At 37.2% G+C, this 26,722-nt stretch overlaps 1 protein-coding gene and 1 long non-coding RNA gene across 5 annotated transcripts in view; one reads left to right on the forward strand and one right to left on the reverse strand.

The window, feature by feature from the left end:
• usp34 (ubiquitin specific peptidase 34) overlaps positions 1-26,722 on the reverse strand; it is a 63,092-nt gene that overhangs the window by 34,636 nt on the left and 1,734 nt on the right. For both annotated transcript variants that reach the window (XM_044114656.1, XM_044114655.1), the window contains exons 2-20: positions 20,099-20,189; positions 18,832-19,378; positions 17,893-17,943; positions 15,913-16,062; positions 15,636-15,703; positions 11,840-12,032; positions 10,744-10,805; positions 10,574-10,655; positions 10,339-10,431; positions 9,239-9,364; positions 9,032-9,161; positions 7,235-7,368; positions 5,658-6,370; positions 5,205-5,419; positions 5,006-5,121; positions 4,542-4,669; positions 4,242-4,331; positions 3,290-3,385; positions 2,033-2,115 (exon numbers count right to left, since the gene is read on the reverse strand). In XM_044114656.1, the coding sequence (XP_043970591.1) occupies positions 2,033-2,115; positions 3,290-3,385; positions 4,242-4,331; positions 4,542-4,669; positions 5,006-5,121; positions 5,205-5,419; positions 5,658-6,370; positions 7,235-7,368; positions 9,032-9,161; positions 9,239-9,364; positions 10,339-10,431; positions 10,574-10,655; positions 10,744-10,805; positions 11,840-12,032; positions 15,636-15,703; positions 15,913-16,062; positions 17,893-17,943; positions 18,832-19,378; positions 20,099-20,189 (3,168 nt within the window). The remainder of the gene's footprint in view (positions 1-2,032; positions 2,116-3,289; positions 3,386-4,241; positions 4,332-4,541; positions 4,670-5,005; positions 5,122-5,204; positions 5,420-5,657; positions 6,371-7,234; positions 7,369-9,031; positions 9,162-9,238; positions 9,365-10,338; positions 10,432-10,573; positions 10,656-10,743; positions 10,806-11,839; positions 12,033-15,635; positions 15,704-15,912; positions 16,063-17,892; positions 17,944-18,831; positions 19,379-20,098; positions 20,190-26,722) is intronic.
• LOC122829804 lies at positions 13,829-20,135 on the forward strand. 3 transcript variants are annotated; one of them, XR_006370430.1, is made up of 3 exons: positions 13,829-14,095; positions 19,514-19,581; positions 20,052-20,135. It is a non-coding gene; the product is annotated as an uncharacterized LOC122829804 (long non-coding RNA). The 3 variants fall into 3 exon arrangements; XR_006370429.1 differs by having other exon boundaries at positions 13,829-14,048; XR_006370431.1 differs by lacking the exon at positions 13,829-14,095 and adding an exon at positions 19,350-19,437.

Genomic DNA, 26,722 nt, shown 5'->3' on the forward strand with positions numbered 1-26,722 from the left:
TGTTTTGAGCATCAGGCGGACCTGGTTTACAGTTAATGTCTTTGTGGAGTCGTGGAGTATTAAGCGCTACGCGATTTGAAGCCTTTAGTGTTTTGAGGATTTGAGGCACGTCCAACGCTGGAGCTGAAAAGTCTGAACTTTAACGGCTTAAAGGTGGAGCGTCAACCAGCACATAGTGGGGCATTTTCCGCCATATTCTCAGAAAAAAATAAAACTATGGAGGATAAACTAATTGTCACTGCTTAATAATAACCTACCGGTACGAGATTTTTGACTACAGAGACAGGAATAGAAAGGACCTTGCTTGGAAGAGGACCAGCGAGGAAGTTGGAATGTCGAGTAAGTTCTAACTTTTAATATTTGAAAATATTTCCCCGCATTTGAGCTATGCAAGTCCATCCAGAAAAAAAACGGTAAATGAACGTATTTAATTAGATAAAATATGCAGAAGATGGCGGAAGAGTTTGAGGAACACGTATGCCAAGGAGTTTCCTCTCGATGCCGCCTAGAGCGATTTTGATGCGTCTAGACCAAAATACCAGGGATCTGACTTAAAGTGCAAACGCGTCAAACTTGAAGCGTCAGCGTTCGGTGTGAACGCACCATAAGAAAACTGGATCAGAGTGCGATAATATACAATTTATATACAAATTAATTAGAAGAAAAATAACTAACAAACAAGATTTAAATGCAAGAAGAGACTAAAAAGAATCCCCAAACCAACATCTGTCTTTCTGAAAGAAGTTTTGTGCTGCAGTCAGTGGAAACAAGCAGCCAGCGGTTTGTTTATATAAAATATTCATGTCCAAGTCGAGGTTTCTGCAGACTGCCCAGCAGAAAAGGAAAACAATGTTTCTTTTAAATCCTAAATGCTACATCAGCCTCTCTCCCACACATACGTACCCAGACAACCAGAGCATTGTTCTCCGTGGAGCAACATCCAGTGTTGTGCCATTGTTTGTCCAAAGATTCAGGAAAACCACATGCACACTCAGGATCCTATTGTGAAGCTACAATAAAATCTGCTTTTCCTTGAGACGCACCAATGCCCACATAAAACGCGGGAGAAACCATTTGACATATTTTTCTATCAAAAAGCTTATTTGGCACATTTTAATTAACTATTAAATGCAAAAACATCTCGGTTATGTTCAAAGACCAGAAACTTACAAAGTTTATTTTGTGGATTTTCTGCATTTACATAAAGTAGTGTGAAATGCATGGTGGGAAGGAAGGCTCCTGTTTGGGGTTTGCCACAAGTCATCTAGTGGAAACAGCAAACGTGAATGAAGATAATTTGGGCAAATAAAACCAAAATGTAACATCTAGGACAAAGATTTGGAACTTGGAGAGAAATTCTCTTTCCATCAGGAAGACGATTCTAAACGTAGAGCAAGAGAAAGGAATCAGTGGTTTAGATCAAAGCATATTTCTGTGTTAAAGTCCAGACTGAAATCTAGTTGAGAATCTGTGGCAAGGATTCAAAAATGCAATTTACAGATGATCTTCTTCCAGTTTGTCTGAGGTTTATCTTATTTGAAAAGATAAACCTAGATGCTGTCAGCGACATTTTCCAAGAGACTCATAATGCAGTAAAGATGTTTCTACAAAAACTTGACTGAGAGGAGTGAATAGAAATATGTTCCATACTTTTAATTGTAAAGAAAAATTTTAAAAGCGACGCTTTTTTAACTGCACATCTTTTTAATGGTCTAACCATATAAAATCCCATTGAGACGGAAACAAAGTTAGAAACTTCTGGTTTTAAATGAAAAAATTTACAATTAAATGGATTTCAATACTTTTCTTGTATTACTGGGTTATGATGAGAAACTAAATACAGAAACTTATGATGTACCTAACATGGTTATTGGTTTTAAAACAACAAAAACCAAAAACCTACAAGCCCTTCATTTTACAATGTTCCCATGTTCTAAAATGTTCCTATTCTGCACCTACAGCTAAAAAAACTAAACATTTATCGCATGAAAACGAATGCTGAGTCTAATCAAAACACAAACTAAAGCCTTACTGAAGTGGTCTGGTGATCCGAGCGTTGAGAAGACGCAGGTGAGGAACTGCAGGCGGACCTGCACCTCTGCACTGTGGCTGTACCTGCAATAGCACAAGAAGAAAAGGAGCAATTTGTGTTAGCATCGGGAGACTTAATTAAACAACTAACACAACAAATTTCCACATCTGAGGCAAGCATAACTAAAGAGTTTTGCAGCTTTAGGGGGCTGCAGATAAGCCCAGTTATGTCGCAAAAAATATGGTTTCTTTTTAAAAGCTTCATCCTATTTTGTGTTCATGAGCTGGAAAAAGATCCGGATCAATATTCTCAAAGAACCCTGAGACTAAAAGTGACGTTGTTATAACATTCTTAGAATATTACTTTGGTAAGATAAAAGTTACTCATAAAGCAATAATAATAATTAATAAGGAAATAAGAGAACCCATAATAAATGCTAGGGGTAAAGAGGAGAACCAAAATAATGAGGATGTAAATGAGGTGCAACTAAACATGTTCATGCTGTGTGGCAATTAATTCAATTTTGGATAGCTTCATCATCATGACTCTTGTCTTAATCCAGATTAGATTCAATGACTGGTAAATTTCTACCAACTGATTACTGTGGGTCTATTTGTTTTTGTTTTTTTTGTATGTGTGTCTTATTATAGGAAAGATAGCAAACAAATTATTTTGTTTTTAGTTATGTATGTGCATGTTTTTCTCTGTCTGATTGCTTGTTCTCTTTTTTTTTTTTACCTGTTTGAAATAAATAAATACAAAATTATTTTGTTTAGTACATCAACCAATCACAGTCCCTAGAAGACAGCATCACACCTAGCAACGGGGTCAAGCACGCAGGGTCACACTAAGCTAGGAAACACTGTTGATTCCTTGCTTAAAGTCACTCAGCAGCAACTGAATCACTCTTAAGCTACGACTCCAGGAACTTTTAGGCTAAGATCTTGGCTCTATCAACTGTAATTTAAGACGTTTTAAGATCCTTTATTGACCATTTGGAACAGAATATAAGACCAGTATCAGTACAGATATGTAGAAAAGAAAACTGCAAGTAAATAAAATACGTTTGCTCTTGCATATTATGGGCATAAAAACAATAGCTAGCTTAACCCTTACTTGCTGGCTCCAGGCTGTTCTGGATCAAACCAGTTTTTCCCCTCTAAAGTTTAAGTTAAGAGGAACTCCTAACAACAAAGAGCTATTTTTTTGCTAATCAAACCCAGTCCGGTTTGGGGGAATCACCCCCGGCAGACTCACAGAGCAAACTTGTGTTGGTGTTCTCGGACTTCCTGGATGTAGTGTTGCAGGTTGTCGAAGAACAGCTTCATCATGTGCAGCTCCTTCTCAGCCCACCTAACAGACACAACAACTGCATCAGCACAGACGATCGATCGATAGATAGATAGATGGATAAATGGATAGATGGGTAGATGGATAGATGGATGGATAGATGGATATATGGATAGATTGAGATAAATCTTTACTGTCATTGTCACAAGAACAACGAAATTTACAAAGTGCCGTCAGTCAGTGCACATGCTTAAAAATAACTGTCTCACACTTTATACACAATGTAAGAAATACATAACAAATAACTGATAAAAAAACTAATAAATAAGAATAGCCACATTCTCACACACATCATTCATGATGATTAATGGTTGTTTTAGATTGCATTTAGTTCTGTTATTGGTGTAGGGTAAAAACTGTCTCTGAGACGGTTGGTTCTGGTTCTGATTGCTCTCTATCGTCTGCCTGAAGGCAGCAGTGTGAACAGAGAATGACCGGGGTGAGAAGTGTCCTTTGTGATGCGTTGTGTTTTCTTTAGACAGCGGTCGCTGTGCAAGTCCTCCAGTGAGGGCGAGAGGGCAGCCAATGATTTCTTGGGCTGTATTCACAACCCTTTGGAGAGCTTTCCTTTGAGCTGCACTGCTGCTGTTATGCCATACGCAGATACAGTAAGTCAGTCTGCTCTCTATGGAGCTCCATGCAGGAAGACTAAAGTTTTTTTACATTCTAATCTTTTCAAAAGATGAGTCAATTTGCAAAACAGTAAAGTATTTTAATCTTTATATTGCTGGACTTTGATGAAAAAAAGCAAACCAACGACAAACAAAAGCTGGTTAAACCAAACAACATGTGCTAAGAAAAAGCTTATTATTGTGCTGCTGCGTTGCCATGGCGCCTGAATAAAGGCTCTGTTGCTTACATAGTGATCCAGTGGGTGTCGTAACTGGAGCCAAACTGCTGGAAAGTGCCAAAAAGTTTAGGAAGTAAGCGCAAGGAAACCACAACGGACCTGAGAGGAATGAAGAAGAAGTTAAATAATCCACCAGGGACAAACAGTGAATAAACTTTGGAAGAGTTCAGGGGAAGATGTTTTGTTTTACTTAACTGCTAAAGACAGAAACAGCAAAATTACTGATGTCTAGTTTAAAAGCACAAGTTTCATTATGTTTATCGGGGAAAAAAAGAAGTATTGCATTACGTGAGTTTGAGTCGTGCTTACCGATGATGGGCCAAGTTGTCAAGGCAACCCTCGATGAAGCGCATTCGGATCTGTCTGTCGGTGAACCAGCAGACCAGAGAACACAGCAGCTTCTCCGCTTCGTTGATCAGACCCTCAGAGAGATGAATCTGAACAGATGTGAAGAAAATTAGAACAACCAACTAATTCCTCAAAATCAACAAGCTGCAGGCTGTTTCAATTTGTTTTATGTCAAACCAGACAAAATTACCCAAATGAGGCAATTTAAGCAGCATGATCTTGTAATTTTGTTCAGAGAATTAATCCCCGTTCAATCAATTATTGGATCAAATATCTCTTGATCTGGATCTTTAAGATTAAAAACCAGCTAAAAAGCCCTAACAGGATGAATTAATGGTAATGTTTTGTTTGTTTTTTTCAAACCAGGAGCATCATCTCAGAATGTCATTCCTGCTCTTTGTTTCTGAGAAAATTAAAATACGTACTGCGTCTTCATCCTGCACCAAATCCCAGAGCAGCGTGTTCCCCTTCTTGCAAACATTGTCGAGGTTGATGTCGGTCACAGCGTGGCTGGAGTACTGATGTTTATGAACAGCTGGACCTGCAGAATCACACAGAGAGAACCAAACCCTTAATTCTGGTAGGTGTGCAGCTGGATAAACCGTTTCATTCAGCAGGCCTCACCTTGCACCAGGTGCTCATGGTAGATGGAGGCCAGGTTGGGGAGATGCTGCTGCAGGTGGGAGCTGAGCTCAGCGTGGGAGTTGATCTGGACCAGCTCCTCCTCGCAGCCCGACTCCTCGCCGTCAAAGTCGGCCATGTTTTTCTCTGACTTGGCGCTGACCTGGGAGCTGCTGCAGCTGACGTCATCAGCGCTCAGCATGTCCTCCGCCATGGGACTGGTGGAAGAATCAATCATACTTTATTGCTCCCAAAGGGAAATTACAAGGAAGAGAGAATCTTTAAGTAACTCGGTTACAATAGGCAGCAACAAAACTTTTCAAGTATTTAACACTAAGTTTTCAAACTTTTCCAGCACAGCACTTTGAGAGCGACAACAAAAATGAACAAAAGTAGGCAGTTTCAATTCACTATTTAATTTATTTGGAGTTTTGAATAAGAAACAGAAACTCTTACCCTTCATGGTGGTGGTGGTGGTGGTGATGGTGGTGGTGGTGCTGCGGGCCGATGAACCGGCGGCAGTTGAACAGCTCGCTGCTCATGGCCTCTCCCAGGAAGTCCCCCGGCCTGGGCAGGCAGGGCGGCTCCTGGGGCCCTTGGCCCATCTGAGAGGGGCCGATGTCCTCCGGCTGTTGCTGGGGCTCCATCGCCTCGGCCCGCGCCGATGAAGACGAAGAGCAAGCATCCAGCAGCCGCATCCGGCCCTCTAAAGAAGTCGACGCCGCCGTTACCATGACAGCGGATGTCTCCGGGCTGAACTGGAGGACTTTGGTTTTGGCTCCTCCCCCTGACCCAATGGAGCCCACGCCGTGACCCGACCCCTCGCCGAGCGCCTCCCCAGCCTTCCTCTTCCTCGTCTCGGTGTGCCCCTCCTTCTGCTGCCCGTCCTCGGCGTTGGACGCGTTCCCTTCGTCGTCGTCTTCCTCATCATCGTCCTCGTCCTCCTCCTCGTCCTCCTCTTCGTCTTCCTCCTCCTCCTCCTTCAGGGCCTCGCTGTCGGCCATGTCGTCAGAGTGCAGCTCGCTGCCGGGGCTGCCGGCTGATTGGCTGGCGCGGCTGGAGGCGGCTTCGTTGCTGGAGGCCTCGCTGCGCCCGCTGCTGCTGCCGGGGCCGCTGCTGCCCTCCTCCACACTGTTGGCCGTCTCGTCGGAGCTTCCCTGCATCGACTCCTGGACAAACGACAGAAACATCCCGTTACTATGGAAACACCTCAGAGCTTTTGTTTCAGTGAAAGACAGTTAAATTTAGGGCTGAAACGAATAATCGTGATGAATCAATCATTCAAATAATCGCTAACCAATTTTTTTTATTGACATTTCTTTTTTCAGAATCTTCACAATTCATTTTACTTATGATTTCTGTTGTCTATTTATTGTTGTTATTTAAAATATAAATAATATTTTGCTATATATATTTTTAAAAGTTTGTGAGAACAAACTTTAATTTGTCTTCTACAAAATTAAAGTTTACTAGTCTCTAAACTAGTAAATTGATAATGGAATAATTAATCAATTTATTACAATCTCAAAAAATGTTTTATTATTTATCACAATAATTTTGGGACAATTTATTGTCAAGCAAAATTTTTTATGGTGACAGGCCTAATTGGAGCATACAGACTCAAAAATAGTAATTAAACCAAAATTGTACACAAAATATAAACATTTTTGTATTGTTCTCCTATTAAGCACCTTTAGATGTCCAATTATTAATCGGCTAATCAAAAAAAATAAAAAGATTAACCGTTCACTGTATTAATATTCTATTCAAACATGTTGATGTTAGAATATGCTACAAATTATCAAACATACACTAAAGGAAACTGTTATTGCATTTCAGGCAACAGAATGATTATTTTCTCAATCCACAGAGGAATTTATTTCTTTATTTATTTGAATCTTTTAATGTATTTCTATTATTAAGTTGGTTGAATGAAAAATCTGCAGAATATGCTGATTTTCTATCTGATTAAACAATCGACAAAATAATCAATTACTAAAATAATTGTTGATGCAACATGTTTAGAGGCTCACCTCAGTATCTGAAAGCCGCTGCTGGCTCCTCTTGTTGCTGGGCACCATCATCTGATCGTCCATCTCCATGTCGCTGCCGCCGCTGTGCTGCGTGTCGCTGTTGTCGCTGCTGTCTGGACTGGCAGCCGGAGAACCTGAAAACACAGAAAATAACCAACTTAAATTAGAAAAAAATGCTTAAAAACAAACTGGATTTGGTCAAACTTAAAGGTCAGCAATAACCATCCTCGCTTTTTACAGCATGTAAAGATTATTGTAGTACAAAAATATGTGTCTTTTGCATTCCTTGTTCATGTGTGTGATTTTATGCTTCTATCATTTTCAAAATAAAATAAAAAACTCAAATAGTCATTTATTCTGAATTCGATCAAACTAGAGCTTTACGGTTTTTCCTTAAATAAAAAAACATCCTTAAAGCTCGTTAAGGATGCTTACATTATCATCCATAACAAAATATTCATCTTTTCAATTCCTGAACTTCACTGTTACTTTTTAGAACCACTCAGAAGTTTCTCATTTCAAGCAGCACCCAGCAGATCTTGATGCTCAATTCATATTTTTGTTGAAATTTTAGTTTTTTGTGTTGTGCTTCATAGGGGTGGACATTTATAGTTTATCGTGTTAAATTTCTTCATATTTAAAATCCCTCAAAATGGTCTGTATAGTCAGAATTGTTTATTTGTTCAAAGATATCAATAAATCTGAAAATACGGTTAAATGCAGTTACTATGTGTAGTTTAGTGATACAAATCACACTTCTTACAGAGACTGATGTCCTAAAGAGATGGGGTTTTTTTCCAAAGCAGTGCTTGTGTTTTTAGGGGTATGATTCATGTGCCATGCAGTCACAGCTACACAATTACCTTAAAAAGGAGCAATAAATAGTTATCACAACTTTTAATACCAGATAACAATACACCTTTTTTTCATGATTTCATTTTTTGTAATTTTCCTTTAGTTTCCATCCTGATAACTACATCTGGCTTCTTCTAGCACAGAATTATGATCAGTGTCTGACGTCACTGAGGTAAAGGTTGGGTGAAATGCAACACGACCAGTTGGACTGCAGACGCTATAAAAATCATCATGTGCAAATTTGATTTTGTTCCACATCAGGAAGTGGCTGAGATCAGACTTTTTGGGGGGTGAAAAGATCAAACTGCCATAAAAAATGTGGGTCACATTTCCCTCCTGTGTGAACTTTGTCTAACAAACAGCAGCTGTATCTATACAGGGATTAAATAACACAAAGTTTGACTTCATCTGCAAATTCCTGCAATTCTTTTATTCACTCTGTATTTTTTATGTATTGATTGTATTGTGGTAAACTTTTGTTTTATATGTTTTGTTCTTCTGTTTAAATATGTAACCGATATGTTTTTAAAAGATTTTTAAAAAAGAAAAATCATAATTATTCTCATTTTTTGATGGAAGACACCTGATAATTTGTCTTTATTGCACTGAGATGTACTGCATTAGCTTGAGGCTCTGCAGATCAAAACCAGCCCAACTGTGGCATATTTTGTAGTGTGCATTGCCCCTTTTGAAATAAATAAAACAACAATAATTAAGCCAGTTCTGACTGATCTGGATTTAATTTTGAGCTATAATTCAGAAAAACATGCACCTCTTTACTTTCATCTCACAATTAAGCACTACTTTGCGTTGGTCCAACACATAAAATCTCATTAAAATGCATTGGAATTTGTGGTAATGTGGCAAAATGTAAAAGGCTAAAGAGAGGAGAATATTTTTCCAATGAATCATCGCTGTTTGAAGACAAGGATCCAGACTGACCTTTCTTGTTCCCCATGGGGAGGTTGGTGTTCAGCAGCGAAGCAAAAGAGCTCTGTTTGGAGAGCTGAGCCTTGGCTGCAAGAGCGTTGTTCCACAAAGCCTTTATCAACATGGAGGCCAGGTATAACGTCTGGGGGAGGACAGGAATGCATCAGGATTTTACCGTTTTAAAGCAGCTTACAGAGTGCATTTATGCCGGTAGAGTACCTGCTCCGTGTGGGCGCTGGGATGCAGGCCTGACACCAAGTTCAGGACGTGACGGAGAGGCACTGGGTCCAGGTTTTTTATTAACGACGGGAAAAGGTCATGGATGTAGCGGCTGCAGTGTTTCAACTGAAAGCGCAAAAAAAGAAAGCTGTAAACTAAATTGGGAATCAATTCATCGTTAACAGGAGTAAACAGACTCTAAAATGTGTTAGCTGAAAAAACAATACTCTCAAAGAAGTAACTAGGTCAAAACTGCAGAAAAGATCTAAACATTTTGCATTTTATATGGAAATACCTTCTTCATTTGTAAAAAAAAAATATGTTCTACAGAAATCCTCAAGTGTCACAGTTTTAGTTTTACCTGGTACAAATTCTGTGAAATTATCCTATTAAGCATATTTTGCTATGCAGTTATTAATATAAAAAGCATTAATAAAGATATTAGCACTACATTGTATTGATAGTAAGTGAAGCAGAAAGGTCTTTATTTAGCTACAGATGCATTCTTTGCTATGTTGTTGCATTGTAGGCAATACAATTTTTATTTTCCTTTTTAGAAAAAGTTATTGAATTATTTGTTTATTTGCATTTTTAAGATATTTTCAATGTTTTATATATATAAAAAAATCCTTAAGTGGTTCCATGAAAAGTCTGCAGAATGCACCATTTTTTAAAATCCAATTACTCAATTAATTGAACAACTGATTACGAACATGATCGTTAGCTGAACCTTATTTCAATCATTGAGAAAATAAATCTACATTTAAATCAGGGGTGTCAAACTCCAGTCCTCTAGCGCTGCTGTCCTGCAGTTTTTAGATGTGCAACAGATACAAAACACGGGAATGAAACAGCTTATTTACCTCCTCCTTGTGTAGAAAAGTTCTCCAGAGCCTTAATGACCTAATTATTCTATTCAGGTGTGGTGCAGCAGAGGCAGATCTAAAAGTTGCAGGGCAGCGGCCCTCCAGGACTGGAGTTTGACACCTGTGATTTAAATAATCCACAGCCACACAGCACTACTGCTGCGTTACTAAGAAGCTGCAGGCAGCCCTCGGGTTGCCTGCAGCAGAGGGGTGTGAGAATCTGTTTTTCCCCACCTGAGCTGCAGCCCAGATACAGTCTATATGCTGCGTGCTGAGCCTGCCCTCCGCAGCCAAGAAGTTCAGGATCACTTGGCACTGCTTAATGATCTGGAAAATAAATGGGAGACATGTGCAGCACTGGGGAAAATGCAACCAGAGGAGAGCAGACAACCCACGAAGGATAAAAAGGAGGAATATAATTATCAGGCAACTGTTTACATATGGGAGGAGCTTAATTTATATGACTGACCTCAATGTGCAAATTGGGTCCAAATATGTGCTCCACCACGTTGTTGTGGATTAGCCAGTCTGCTAGCTCCTTTGCTATGGACCTAAAAAGATGAAAAACAATGTTGTTGAGGAGGAATCATCAAGGATACTTCCTGTGATCAGGTAGTCTAGGTGTCATGGCCGACTTACGTTTCTGTGTCAGACACCAGCGACTCGTTGTTGCACACGTCGTTAAATGTGTGGAGCTGGTTCTGAGGAGAATCAGGCATGATAACAAATTAGTCCTGGAGTTCATAAAATAAAGCTTTCTGCTGACAGGATCACTTTGTACCAAACTACATGCTGCATTACATCACAGACTGTGGATGAGCATGTCATGTCAAAATTACTTTTTAAAAAGAAGAGAATGTTACTTCATTATAATACACATGTATCAATGAGTCCAACAAAAGAACTGCTTGAAATATTTGCTTCTTCAATGCCTTTACTTTGTGTATTTAAACATTGTTTTTATATGCAGTGCTTTATTTTCCGTCTTTCCTTCTTTGGATCGTCTTTTGAATTAACCCTAAAAACTAAACAAGCTTGTCTTGCACTATATATTTAAGAACTATTAAAACTTTCCCCATCATTGTTGGTTCTTAATGTAAATAGATTATTTCACTAAGAAGAAGACATTTTTCCCATGAGTGAAATAATCTGCCAGTGGAATTAGTGCTTTTTCTAATCGATATTACAAAATTAATGACTTAAAAAACCTCCTATACCTTAAAGGTAATATACTTTAAATAAGATATTGACACTAGAGACAAGCCAAAAATACTTGGTAAGATTTTATGTTTTTGCAGTGTAAACCAGTGGTGATAAATTAGCTGCGAAATCTCTGATTACTGCATTTCTAAGTAAATCACATATTCATAAAAATATGGATGAAAGTCACATGGCTAAAATCCTGGAGCATCTAATTACTTTGCATCAGGATTTTTCTTTTTATTGCTCCACCATAGATGATATTGTAGTAGAAAAAGTCATAATTCTTTCAATCAGGTAATCAGTTTTCTTCCATTTGTCCGTCATGGAGGGTGACGCCAGTAGACTTTATTTTATTAGCCTCAATATTAATTACCATAAAGTACAAAGAAAATCAATTACTCCGTGTCTCTATTTATGCTTTTACTTCGGTGTTTTGATGGGATTGTGTCTTCGTCAGGCTTGTGGCCTTCCTGAGTCGGACCCCGCATGTGACTGTGTGTCGGATCTCTTTCTTGCTCGCCGCGTGACTCACCGTGATTTGGCTGAGTCCGGCTAACCGCATGGTGAGAGTGGGAGACATGAAGTATTTGAAGGCGAGGTCCAGGCTCTCCTTGTCGAAGCACAGCGCGCTGTCCAGCGGCTCCTTCACCGTGCTCCACATCAGGTCGGCCATGTTGCGGGCGGCACTTTGGCGCAGCTCCTGGTCGGATAGCTTACACAGGTACCTGCAGGCAGCAAAAAGCGTTCAGTCCTGCTTATCAACATAGATAATCCAAAATGCACAAAGGAGAAAGTTTATGTGCAGACTACAAAGACACAATGGTTTGTTGTATAGTTTGCCTTCAAGGTCATAAGGTCAGCAGTTCTACCATAGAAGTTGAAAAGTTATTAAATTCTGTCTAGAAATGTGCTGGTAACTGATATACAAACAAACCAAAGTTTTAATAATAATAATACTTTTCATCTAAAGGCGTTTCTCAAAGCACTCAAGGTCACCAAAGAGGAAATAAAAACAATAAAAGTCATATATCAATATACCAAACACAATTAAAAAGAAATTACATTAAGCAGAAAGTTACAGTTTCAAAACAGCTTACATTTCATGTGTTTACCATCTCTATGGTTTAATTTCCATTTTAAGGTGATGGTCAGACAAAGTGACCAAGAATTTGTCCAGCTTTATAGAACCACGGCTGAAACAATTCACCGGATTAGTGGTGATGAAATGATTATTAATAATAATTATTAATTATTAACTGAAATATACAGATTTAAAAATAATAATCTAAGGGAACTAATGAACAAAAAATGGACAAAAAATTTTAACATTTTGAATTTACAATAAAAAAAAAAAACCTTCTTCTGTAAATATGTTCTACCCAAAACTCCTCAAAAGGCATTTTTGGTTCAGCTGGATCAAATTGCTGTAAAAAAAAATTTTTTTTTATTAAGCATCTTTTACTATTCGTTTATTAATCAGCTAATCCAGAAAGCCGTGAGTTTCCACATGCTGAAGTATTTTTTAAGATCCAGATGCGTCCTTTGCTACAAATGATGAAGCGTTTACTAAAAGAACGCTGCGTTATTGCTTTTCAGACAACAAGATTTACATTTTCTTATGTAAAAAAGGAATTTAACTATTTGTTTTTTATGGATCTCCAAGTGTTTTTCTAAAATCCTATAAAAATAATAACTAAAATAATTGTTAGCTGCAGCCCTGAACAGCGTAAAGCTAGCCTGCCCCGTCCCCACCTGTTTCTGCACGGTCCCAATCAGCTGGTTGAAAAGCTACTATACGTCTTCCTTTCTGACAAGCAAAACATTTTGCAGTTTAGAAGAATCTACCGTCATAAAGAGCAAAATCACACATGGCATAAAAACTTAAAAAAAAAAAAAAAGCACCATCCATCACTCCTATGAAGATAACACTTCTAATAAAAAAATTCTCTTTTAAAAGTACTCTTTAATTAGCTTAGCAACTAAGCTAAGGACAGCATGTTTGTCTACTGGACATCCAATGAAGCCAATCTGAATAATTAACCAGCTAACATGAACTTGCTAGATTTGTGTTGCTCTATAAAGACAACATTATATATATAAAAACCAAATAAATAGTCTAACAAGAATGTAAATGTAACAATTATTTAGCTTTTTAGCAATATTTTGTACCCACAGAGAATGACGGCAGCAGCGTCTATGAATTAGACAACAATGCTCATTTCATTTATTCATCTAGTTTTTGCCACTCCCTTTCAGTCCCAGGGTAATCACATGTTGCTGGTTTGGACGGCCATTTTGTTTCTGTTTCACTGAACGCATCTCCTCTTCCTCAAGCAAGCCGCATAAAACATTTCCGTCTTATTATTTTCCCTGTGACATGCAGGAGAGGCACATATGTATGGGTCACATGACCAGGCCTGCCAGGAAAAGAAAAAAACAAAACAAAACTTGACTGAAGCCCAGCAACTGTTGTCGTGGTGACAGAAACTCTTCCTAGCAACAAACCAATGGCTCTCTGGTATTTGAGAGAGAAAGACGTCGCAGATGGAACAGTTGTTAAAGCTCGGGGCTCATTTTATAAACCAGTTCAAGTCTGTTCCAGAGAACAAACCGGTTTGATATTTAAAATCATGTGAAAGTGCAATAAGCAGGACTTCCTAAATCAGGTTTGATGGAGTCGCTAATCGGATCGGCCGAAATTCTGGCCAGAGCAGGTGTTGGATGCAGCATTCGATAAAAAGGTCAGCTCTTTAATTTTTGGAGAAGGAAAGCACCAGCTAAAAACAGGGTAATTCAACAGCGTTTAAAATGACTTACAACAACTATTACCTTTAAAAAAAACGTGTTAACTCACATAGCATCAAGTAATAAAGAAAGGAAATGCTTATTTACACTGAAAGTAATCATTGCCCTTTATAGGAAAGCTGCATAAATACCGGTAGTCATATTTTCAGTTCTGATTAACAGGAGTCAGCAGTTCCTGAGAGTCTCAGGTTTTTAGGAAAGAGTATGAAATCTAAATGTTGCCTTTGCAGCTTAGTATGTCTAAAGAATTAAGACTTACAACCATTCAGTGCTCAACAGACCAATAAGGAAATCTGTCCTTTTGCAAACAGTGAGACAATACAGTGATTTTCTTTCTGTTTTTTAGCCTCACCGAGTTTCAGTTGAATGCTGGCCTATTAAGTTTACATTTCAGGCCAAAAAATAATTCTGCATTACTCACTCTGTGATTTTCTGAACATACCAAGAGATATAAAAGTTGTACATCATCAGAATAAGTAAACCTAATCTTAGCTCAATCATTTATGTAGCTGCCAAATAACAAAAGTAGTGACAGTTCGTCCAGTAAGATTTCAGCCACAGTTACAGAGGCCAAGAAGTGGAAACATGCAGCAAACGGGGAAAGACACAAATTCAAAAAAACTGCAATTAAAAAATGCAACAATCACAGAAGATGAAGCAAATATATATACTCTAAACAAATGCAAACAAAAAACGCTGCAACAAATGAAAGCAAAAGGGAAAATTCTGTAAATAGCAAAAACAGCAGCAAGTGTGAAACGCTGCAAACTTGGTCAACAAAACAGAAATACTTTTAATGGACTGTGGAGTTGGTAATATACCTCACGTAATTGTGTTGCTGTTTTATAATTTTATTTAAAAAAAAAAAAAAAAAAAGAGAGAAATAGTGTGCCTTTTCTTTCTTCCTCCAATTTACTTCTAGATATCCCACTAAATTATGATATCCCGTCTTTACTGTGAGACCTTCTCCATATGGTCGACTCCCCCTAGTGGTCTGGAGTTTGCAGTGTTTCATAATTACTGTTTTTACCATGTGCAGCATTTTCCTTTTTTCTTCCATTTCCTGTGATTGCACCGTCTTAGTTTGCTTTTGTTTTGTAGATTGTATTTATTTATTTATTTTTTTTGCATCCATGTCAAGATTTCAACATTTTCTGTTCGCAGCTTTTCTCTCTTGCATTGGTTTGTTGTGTTTTGGACTTTGTATCATTCTTTTGCTGCATGTTTAGCAGTTTGCTGTAAATTTGCACCCGTCTGCCACCGTACACAGCAGCAGACAATCCTACGCCAACAATCAACTGTAAGAAGCTAAAAAGTCTTGGGTACCTCCACAGATAAACTTTACTAAAATTAACAAAAAGACTTGGATCTTTTAAATAATTTAATGACATCTCAGTCTGTAGGGAAAACAGGTTTTATGTTAAACCAACAAAAAGGAACTACAGCTTGTCAAAAAAAATGCAAAAACTGTCCAGTGTGCTTTTATTTTCTAATGAAAGTGAATCAGCATGTTTGTAACTTACCGTATTACATAGGTGCGGAAGGGTATGATGTGCTGCATAACTGCAGGAATGTGCAACCATATTCGTATCTGTGGGAGGATTTAAAAAAAAAAAAACATACTAATTATTCATAATGTCACATACAGAATTAGTAATAGCATGAGAAAATGGGAGGTTGTTGGAAAAAAATTTAATTAAAGAAAATAGGCTCCTTTTATTTTAATTTAGAGTGAGTATTTTCCTCAGTAAATGAGTAAGTAAATGTTAGTAAATGTAACTAACAGAACATCTGACTCACATTTGAGACAATTGTGATAAAGGCATGAGCGATGGGGAAGGGAAGGCTCTCTGGTGTGCCCAGCTCAAAGCATTCCTTCATCAGGGACAGGCCGTGTTTCCCACAAAACAGACAGACGTAGCGAAGTAGGTGAAGCGGCACCTCCACGTCCTGAATTAAAAATCAAAGTAGAGTCATAATATGTTCATTTTGCATCCTAACAAACAAAAATGACCAGCTAATTAAATTGGCCTTAAAAATACACATTTTGTTTACTATAAGTATGACAAAAAAAAAGTACAGCTTTTTACAGCTTTGGCTCAAACCTATTTCTGAAAACAATTCCTTTCTACATAAAGAAAACATTTTTTTTTTTTTTATCCAGAAATGATTCAAAAGTGAAAATACGGTAGTTATTCTAGGATTTCTGAAGCAAAGTTTTGTTAAAAAGTTATAAGCAGATAATATCTAACCGGAGTAGAAAACTCTCCTTGAAATGCTCATTTTGTTTTAATATACATAAACTTGACTTGTAAGATGATGCTAAATGCTAATCTAAGTGTTGAGAACAAAGTTGATTTCGACAGTCTTAAACCAACGCCAAAGTCAAAAACATAATAAAAGTTTGTCTTTTTCACAAACCTTTAAAATATCTCATGTCTGTTTTAGATCATCATTTCCAGAAAAGCTGAGGAATATTTACAGAGGAAATGGAGGTGGGAGGATCAATAGTCGTTTTGAAACAAAAAGTTTTGCTCACAGAACTACTTTCATGTCACGCTAAATGAACAAAATCACAGCTAAAAGAAAAAATACACACGAGATAATTTAGTGCAGTAAAGGGAGGAAAAAAACTCCTGAATTGAATCTGATCCTGCAACATATTGACCAGATGGAAACAAAGCAGCAACAGGAGGACCATCAAGGAAGCCTTGTTACCACAGAGATTACATTACACTTACTGCACTGTTTTCACTGACAAAACAATGGGAGGAAAAATTTCTGCAACAGTTAACCAAACAAAGCAAAATATTCTACAACTCAATGACCCAAAAACAACAGAAATGAGAATGAAAACTATGATGTCAGTCAGTTCTGACTATTTAAATAAAACCTTTTAGGGACATTTTTGTGTTAATATTGTAGTGGTAAAAAATTAATTGTATAATCTTGAATTCAGATTTTAAGAAATAAATTCATCCACAAAGTTGAAGAAACATCTTTAAATCATCTGAAAACACAAATATTTGTCACATATCTCAAAACAGAAAACAGGAAGGCTCTCTTTCATAAAAAGTAGAATTAATAGCTTACAGGACGAATTTAAATCTTGCTGATTCATGAAACAAAACAGAGTTAATAAACTGGGAGCCGAAACTTTAGACAATGTCCAAATATGGACACTCAGTACTTTGAGTTTCAGGTTTCTCTGGCCAAACGTCAGAAAACTAACAGTCTGTGCCTCGTAGTATAATGTCTAAATCAAACGCAGAATGAAAAATATGCATGACACAAGAAACTGCTGCTGTTGATCAAAATTGTGGGAAAATACAAAATAAAACTTGTTTGTAAACCTGACATCTCTTAAAAACACTGAATGGGATTCAAACAAAACTGGTGATATTTGTTACAAATATTTACAGTAATTACAGCAGGTATTAACTTAAATACTTTATGTATTAAACTACTAAATTATGAGCATTTTGGACCAAATGTAAAATTTGTAGAAGCAGCTGCGTTTTTACTAACTGTGTGGTCCTGGGACACCAGCTGGTGTTTAGAAAATCTGGCTAAAACAGCAAAACAAATCTCCCATTTGCAGCTCAGTTTATGAACCGCACCCATAAAATTCATCCCAACAGTGAATAACAGATATAACATGTGAAAATATATATATAAATCACAAACAAAACAAAACACTAAGTGCCCTTATTTCAGAAGTTTCCAAACTAATAGGTATAGTAGTATAAATTTGAGGAAGAAAAAGTAACAGGTTCTTACATTCATGTCGCAGAAGGAGCCCAGGATGTTGCTTTCGTGAGCGGATATGTCCTGGAAAAACATTTTAAAAAATAATAACAAAAAACACAAGAATGGCAACAGCAGGTTAATAAAACATGAGTGGCAAATACTAACTCTAAAAAGACTTTTTTACATGGCCTGGGAAATCTTGCTAGAAATGTTGGCATGATATACATTTTAAATACCTCAATAATGATTTCAAAGACGATTTTTTTAAATTTGGTCAAACAAACGTGTAACTATAAAACAAAGATATTTTTTTAAATTTTCTTTATAAGCAGTCACCAGAAGAAAAAAACATATTTAAATATAAATGCATACAAATCACACAATACGCTTAGTGCGTCAAAGAAAATATAAAACAGATAAATATAAACTAGTTTTGGCCAACAAAAATACACAAATTAAATCACAAATTAAACAAACTGCTGTGGTTCAACAGAACATAATTAGTTGTTCAAGATGGGGTTTTTTTTAAGAACTCAAGAATCTCTTCCTCTTAAATCATTTTAAAGGGATTTAAATCAGCATTTTAATCTTCCTTTAAAAAATGCTCAACACCAAAATGTATGAAACATAAAAAACCTGCACAAAATAAAAGCCTGTTCTGACTTTCTAAAGATCAGGAACTTTGTTTAATGTGAAGCAATGACTGTGTGTCAGTGTTTGGTTTTTAGCTTTTCATGTTCACGTTGAGTTGAGTTTTGTTAAGGAAAACATGGTAAGATTAAGTTGCATTACAAAATACATTCAACGTTCATTTGGAGAGGCCATATTCAAAGCAAAATGCCAACGAACTCCTTTATCGTTTTCTTCCCGCACGTTGAAGCTCAGTAGGACTTTTGGGTTAGTTACATGTAAATATCAGGGATTTCTTATTAAATTCCAACACGCGTTGTGTTTATGGTTTGTTCTCACCTCTATGGTGGGGTGTGTGTTGTGTTTGTAGGCCGTGTAGAGAGGGAACTGGATCTGAAAAATCTTGGCTGCACACAGCAGCAGTTTTTCTTTCTCCTCTGTGGTCCAAGAGCTGAAGGGATCCAGGTTGTCGCCTCCGCCTCCAGCAGCGTTTTCCCCATTCCCAGACTCACTGCCACCATCCAGAGGTCCCAGCGGGTTCGCTTGGGCTCCATCTGGCCAGGTTTTTTCCTGCTCGTGGCTCTGAGTCTTCTTCTGGCTTGGGTCGGGTATGTTGGCATCCTCTTCAGCAGAGTCCCTTTCCACATTGACGGGTTCGTCCTCCCCGGGGGAGGCCGGCTGGGGGAGCGAGCCGGGTGCAGACTCTCCTGCGGCCCAGTCGGGCCTGCCCTCTTCGGTCCCAGAGCCTTTGTGCGTGAGGTTCTGGGCACTGCAAAGCTGGTTTCTCAGGCTGTTGATCTGAGTGATGACCAGGTTGATGAGGGCGTACACCAGCTGATTAAAAACCTCCAAATGCTTGTACTCTTTGAAGCAGCACAGACATTGCCTGGAAACAACACAGAAGAAGAAGAAAAAAAAGATATATATTTTTTTTCATTTTGACTGGTACTGGTAATCTAATTTGCCTTCACTCTTTTAGAACACTAAAATTTAGCTGAATAATATAAAAATGTGTTTGCAGATGAAGTCAGAGAAAGTAGGAACAACATAAAAGGAAACAATCTTCCAGCTCTGGAGACAATGGTACAGGTGACTATGTTAAATATTATTAAATCTTATTTTTGCATGATTGCGGATATGAATATCTGGTTATTTCTTTTTTTTTTGGGTTGGACCTGGAGTCTGAAATAAAGTTTTTATCTATCCATCTATCAAAGATAAAAGATTGCAGTTACAGTTAGTGTAACTACAGACTGGGCAATTTCATCAATCTCAGTGAACGTACACAAACTGCACACTTCTCAGATGCTTTTTTTTAAACAGGCATATTTTTAGGAAACACTGCATGTCTTTAAAAATTAACAGACATGCAGAGCAGTAGGAGAGGTCACTTATACGAAAAGAACAGGAAGTGCTTTTATTTTGATAACCAGAATGTGTCTGTTACACAGGATTTGCTCCAATGAAACATTTATTCTATTTAGAGAAAACATCCTAAAAAAAAAATTTATTATTCTTTTCATTTTCAAAACACTTTTCCCCCCTTTTTTTCATGTTAGCCTCCCTGCAGAACCGATCGGATTCAGCCAGCAGTAAGAAGTCTGACCTCTGTGACCAGGAGCTGATGTAGCCCAGCACTCGCAATGCATGTTCCTTCTTCAGCTGGAAGCCTCCTTCATTGCCATCTGCATCAGATACTGAGGAAAAAACACAAACCACAACTTAGAGACCAAATGACAAAAACCTTTTAAAAAAAGCACTTGTTTTAGATTTTTTTTTTTTACTTTTAATGAAAACACCCTAAAAAAAAAAAATCAAAAAGTTGCTGTCCTCCTAAGTGTTGCATAAATGTAAACATTAAATTCAGTTTTGTTTTTACCATCTATATGCTGCAATGCCAATTGAAAAAAAAAAAAAAAAACACCATAAAGAGACAGAGCAGTATGGATGTTATGACAGCATCACTTTTATTAAAAAGTGCAAAGGTGGAGAATTTTGACCCTGAACTCTAACCCGTTACACAGAAATACTGTTGGAAGGCTCCAAAAAGGACCATTTCAGTGAGGACAGAGATCTAAAATAATTAAAAATAACACTGGGTTACAAAATATATTTTTTGGAATTTGTCTGTTTCCCCCCCCCCCCCCTCCCCAACAGAATTAGGAATATTTTGCACAGTTAAATCCAAAGAAGACATGCATTTTTCTAAATCAGGTCAGGTTTCTATTCTAATTTGATTTAGAGAAATCTGATCTTCTGACTAAATTGATGACATTTTTGTGACATTATCAGTTCCATATGCGAGAACAAGTCATGCATTTTGATGCTAATGTTGCATCCATAGTTCAAGACGTTGACATGACTGAGAAAAACCAATGTGATTTTTGCATTCAGAACATCAAAATTACCCCAAAACAGTTGAAAAATCCCAGACAGTTTCTTGGCTGTTGACCAGTGTAACATACGTACAAAATGTTTGTTGAGTTGAGTCGCTAAAAATCAACATCAGAAAGTCAAAGAGAGTAAACAAGATTGAAAAGACCATAAAATTGGGATTTCTGCATCATTATTCATTACAAATTATTATTACAACCCAACTCTAATTTAAACTTTTATACATCTTTTTCCCTGACCCGTCTGCTGTGTCTCTTGGCCCTCGAGACGCTTTTTGCTCGCTAATGTTCTCTAAACATCTGAGTCCTTCACAGAACAGATAAAATCTCTTACTAATGTCACTTCCAGGCATCTGTTTCTTCTGCCAGATGTGGAGATTTTCAGATAATGTTAAACCTTCTTTCCTTACAGCCCAGAAATCTTGGACCTGCATCTAATGCAAGCCTCTTTAGAATAGTGAGCTGTAAATTTGGTTAAACTTAACAAAATTAAACAGGCACAGGAGAATAGCTTCACTCTAGCATCAGCTGCAAACTCATTTTTAGCCGTTATTACTAGGCCAGTCAAAATAACTAACTTAGCTGGACGATAAATTGTCCCAGGAGTTAGTGCAATAAATGATAACTAATGGTAGTGGCATAATTATGCAAGAACACATTCTCAAAGACTGCAACTGGAAGACATCTTTAAACATCTAAATTAACAAAAACAACCAATAAAATGAATTATGAAGTCTTTCTAAATAAAACTGTCCTTCAGAAAAATGGATTACTTGAGACATAAATACCATATTTAACACTTTTATCGTCCAGTTTTTGGTAGAAAGACAAAAACAATAAATCACACATACATAAACTTTTGAGCTCATTTTAATTCATCATGCAATTAACTGACTTATTATTTATTGCGACAGGCCTATTTGTAATAAATCCGTAGATGAAGACGTGAACTTTTTGTTCATCTTTATACGTTCTTGTTCGTCAATAAAAACAATTTTTTTTTTAAATCACGTTCTAGTCATACCAACGGCTTTTAATGGCACCAGAGTGGCTCGCGTCTCAAATTGCAGTCATTGTTCTGGCCTCCATGCAGCTCCACAAAGCTCCCACCCAGCCTGACGGAGTCAAGTGACCTCCCTGAATCATCGTCCTCAATTTGCCACCAAAGACTCCCAATGTGAAACAGAACCAGCAGGGTTCGACCCGGCACCCTGGTCCCACAGGCGGGATCGTTTCCAGCTCTAAGCGAGAGCAGAAGCTCGTCGTACGAACCGCATCACATGCTGCTCAAGAATTTCAAGCCCCCCCATTAGGAGTTCCTGGAGCGGGCTAACGGGTGTTGCACGGAGTGGAGGGATACACAAAGAAATTACAGATCTCAATAAAGGCATCTTAAATACTCACATTCTGAGATGTTTAAGTATTAGTGAAACCATCGTAGATGCTATTTAGTCTAGGACAATTAATTCTGCTCATTTTTCACTCAAGCTTTTTATAAAGTAACATTAGACAAGGTTCCCCCAGAAAACTGGCTAAGCCTGGTGGTTGGGTGGCAGGGCAGTCATTCATCCAGCCACCAGTTTGTGTTTTTGAGTTAAAAAATGTTTCAAGTTGACAGGAAATTTGATCACTAGATAATTATGCGTTATTGAAAACTTGGACGTGTTTGGAACACCAACTAAAAAGTCTTAAAAAATGCAAACATTTTAAAAAGACTAAAATAAACAAGCATTGCTTAGCCTGGTGGGGAAACAGGTAAAGCCTGGTGGCCCACCAGGCTTGTAGTACACTGGAGGAAAACTCGTCAGGAATACATTAAAAGATGCAAATAAGCAGAATCCTTTGTTAAATTACACATTTTATTGCCTGAAATGAAATACAACAGCATCCTTTTAGTGTACGCTCAATCATTTGTAGCAAAGATGCATCTGTAGCCTAAAGAAATATTTCTGGCGTCAACATTTGAAAAGTTCAGCCCTTTCTGCTTGACTTATCAGTACAGTGCAGGGCTGATCTGTTATTATTTTTTGGATTACCAATTAATAATTGGAAATAAAAATTTGATTAATACAAGATTTATGTAATTTTATAAAAAAACAATTTAAACCATGTGAAGCTATTTGCGAACGTTGCTTGTGCATTACTAAAAACACCCGTAAAATGTAATGTACAAAGAAAAAAATTATAAAATGTTTACATATTTCAATTTTTAACCATTTAATCAATTAATAAAAATAAATGCATCAGAGTCTTGGCCCAAGACAAAATGTTGGAAAGTTCATTGAGCATGAACAGTTGTCCAAGACTTGTTTCCCTGAAGTAATTATATGTTTTTGTCCAGATGCTATGAAACATTGGACATGAAAAACCAATACTGCAATAAAAAATGCAATTAGAAAGTACTGGAACTAGCCTAAGAACTCGTTTCAGGAAGAAAAGAAACATCCAAAAGTTTAGGCTGTTAAAAATTAGCTCTGTTTCCCAGTAAAGGATGTACTGACGTCACCTTCAAACTGCATATTGAAAATCTGGAAAAAAAAAAAAAGATTAAGACAGAAAAAGAGACATTCATACTCTCTGTATGAATGTCTTTAAGCACTGAGTTGTGAAAGGACTTGGGAGCGAATTAAGGCTCATTTTAGTGACATTTCTGGAGTTGGAATAAAGTTTGAGGAGAAAACTGAAAATGTTTTTTATCTTTTCCATCAATGCAAATAACTGACGGAGCGTTTTATTGGTCACAATTAGAGATGCACCGATCCACTTTTTCACTTCTGATACAGATATGTGAACTTTAGTATCAGCTGATACTGATCCAATACAGAAAAACAGAGCTGAATGCATTTAAAAAGTTACTCTTTTTTTAACCTAACTACACCAATAGCTTCACAAGTTTGCTCAAACATTTTAAAACAAGTTTAATTTGTCCAGTCAGTGCAACTGGGAGTAAAACAGCTGATGTAAAATAAATGATAAAGAAAAAAACAATCCGTTGACAATGTTGATCAAACGTGTAGAAATAAACTGCAACAAATCTTAAATAGTTCAGAGAGTGCAATAAGAAATTATAAATATAATGTAAAATAATAAAGCATCACACCGGTCAGAGCTCAAAGCATAGATTTATACTGAATAGATCTGCCTTTATGGATGAGGCACATTGTCACAGATAGCCAATCTAGATATTTTCCAACATTGTTGCCACTACAGAGATTAATATCAGATTGGTTCATCTCTAATCAAGATGAGAACATAAAATCACCTGACTAACGACACATGTTTATGCATAATGTTAGTGTATATTTGTCATGTATACTACGTCTGTATTGTGATTCCTGTCCCAGCTTCTTGACCCACAGAGTCCTGAATAAGTCAGAACAAACTCAAACAAGATTTAGAAATACAGCAGCTGCACTGTTAATCCATTTATTTCACAAAATCAACTAAACTGATTAAAGAGAAGTGATTTGTAAACCAGAAGCTGTTCATTTTTTAGCAGAAATTTATTTCAGTTTTTTGCTCTGATCTATTAGGCTCACATGAGGCACCGAGTGAGAAAAGTTTCACTTTTATTTCACGTCAAAGCTGGATTTACATCTCCAAAGCTTTGTGTTAGCATTGTTTACAGACTGTGAGAGTAAATCCATCAGAATGTCTCTCATTTAAACACACAGATGTATGAAAGCTGGTTCGAATAAAACAGATATTAATCACAATATTACTTAGATTGCCGGTTGTGAAGTGATAGTCACATGCAACTCTGCATACAAACAATCCTGCATGTTGTTAAACTGGATTCTCCTGCTCCATTTCTCACAAACACATGCTGCTGCTGCAGATCTAAGGTCACAGGTCACCTTCAGACACAGCATATGGAGCTGCCAGTCTTGTTGACAGAGCGGTCGCAGCTGACGGCACCCCACTGTGAAACCCCCACCGTTCTGTTTCTCCAGTTATTATACGCTGTATCTCCCTGTGATGTAGTAAAACCGGGTGTTTAATAAGCCAAAACATTCAGAGGAGATTTACATTTACAGACTAACAAGGTGGCAAAAAGTCAATCGGTACTAATCTGAATCTTTTGTTCCATCCTGACTAATAATACAGAACGATTTAGGGCTGCAACTACAACTAACTATCTTAGAAATTAATTATTCTATGTATTCAATGGCTTGATGTATGAATGCAAGTTGTGGATTTTCTGTTTGGCTTGTTAGTCGAAATGAATACAAATTAAAGACAGCTGACTGTATATGTAATTTTGGGTTAGAAAGAATTTTTTTGACTCCATCAGTCAAAAAAATGTGAAATGTGCGACCCATATACAGAGGCTTTGGTCCTTGACTCAGCAGTCACGGGTTTGAGTCCTGGCCCAATTACCTTTGGCGAATGTCTTCCCTTTCTCTCTCTTAACCCGATTTCTTGTCTGACTGTCAAATAAAGGCCACTAGAACCAACAAAACCTTGAAAAACTAAAAAAAAGGCTACCACATCCTTTACTAATACCTAAAATCCACTGTTTATTTTTGTTTGCAAACTCTACACTGATTTATGGCCTAATATAACCACCAAAATAAAACTGAGTAAAAGTCAAGTTTCTATCTCAGCTCCAAAAACTGCTTAACTGATAATCTGAAGTTGAAATAAGCTCAGATTCACCTTCTGCAGGTTAGAAACAGCATCTCCAACTGTTATAAAATGTCTTTGGGGAACAGTAACTCTCACTGCATACAGTCAGAAACACACAAAATCAACTACTGTTCTAAAAATTTAATCGGCTCATCATAAAATGAACTAATTCTGTATACAAAGGTACAATAAACAACGGTACTCCACAACAGTGTACAGTAATTACATTAAATAGTATTTTCAAATATCCAGGTATTTATTAATGCTCTATATTATTAGGTTTAGAGATAAACAAACATTATCAATCAGCACAATACTTACGATACTTACTAGCAAGTAGTGCTGCTCAATAATAAAACTGACATGTTGCACGGAGTGAATATTTATTTCCTCTCCTTTTAGTCTGTGCCTCCCTCACTCTGTGACAGTTAGCATTTTTAGCGACGTCATCCGGGTGGAAAGTGAATATCCACTACTGTGAAACTATGTTCAATAGGCTAAATACTACACCAGCATGCAAAACTAAAGATCTGGAATATATCAGACGAGATGTATTACAATCCAAACAGTCCTTTACTATATGATTATTACACACAGGCGTGTAGAGGCATTCAAATAAATTCTTACGCCGATACACCTGAATCTAAAAGCTGAATTACATCCTTGGTTTGTCAGCAATTTTGCAAAAGCCTGGTCATTAACCGTTCATTTGATTCAGGTGTGTTGGAACAAAAGTGTCCAAAAAAAACAGGATAGTGGCACTCACTGATATTGTGATGACGATACACTGTGCAGACCTACTTACAAGTCAACCTAAAGGTGTATCGCAGCAACAAAATAATTAAATACCAGGATATGTTTTCCAATCTATTATTGTATTTGAAAACATTATGATTTGCTTTTATAATGATTAATTTTATTGTAATATTCACTTTGATTTTTAAAGAATATTTAAAAATGTGCTGGTTCATTTGTAACTCCAAACTTGAAACTACTGTGTTTACTTATTTATTATTATTCAGCTGCACTTTATTATTTCCATATAACACTTAACAGCTGGTGCAATCATCACAATATAGAAGAGTACAATATCACAGTAGCAAAGAACTGCTTTGATATAATAATGGGTAAATCATTGTACTGTAAGTGCCATGTGTGCAAATAATATATTTCTATGTTCCCTGCATTTCATGCCCTGTTACAGAGAG

This window comes from Gambusia affinis, linkage group LG04, assembly GCF_019740435.1.
Source record: "Gambusia affinis linkage group LG04, SWU_Gaff_1.0, whole genome shotgun sequence".
NCBI classification, from domain to species: domain Eukaryota; kingdom Metazoa; phylum Chordata; class Actinopteri; order Cyprinodontiformes; family Poeciliidae; genus Gambusia; species Gambusia affinis.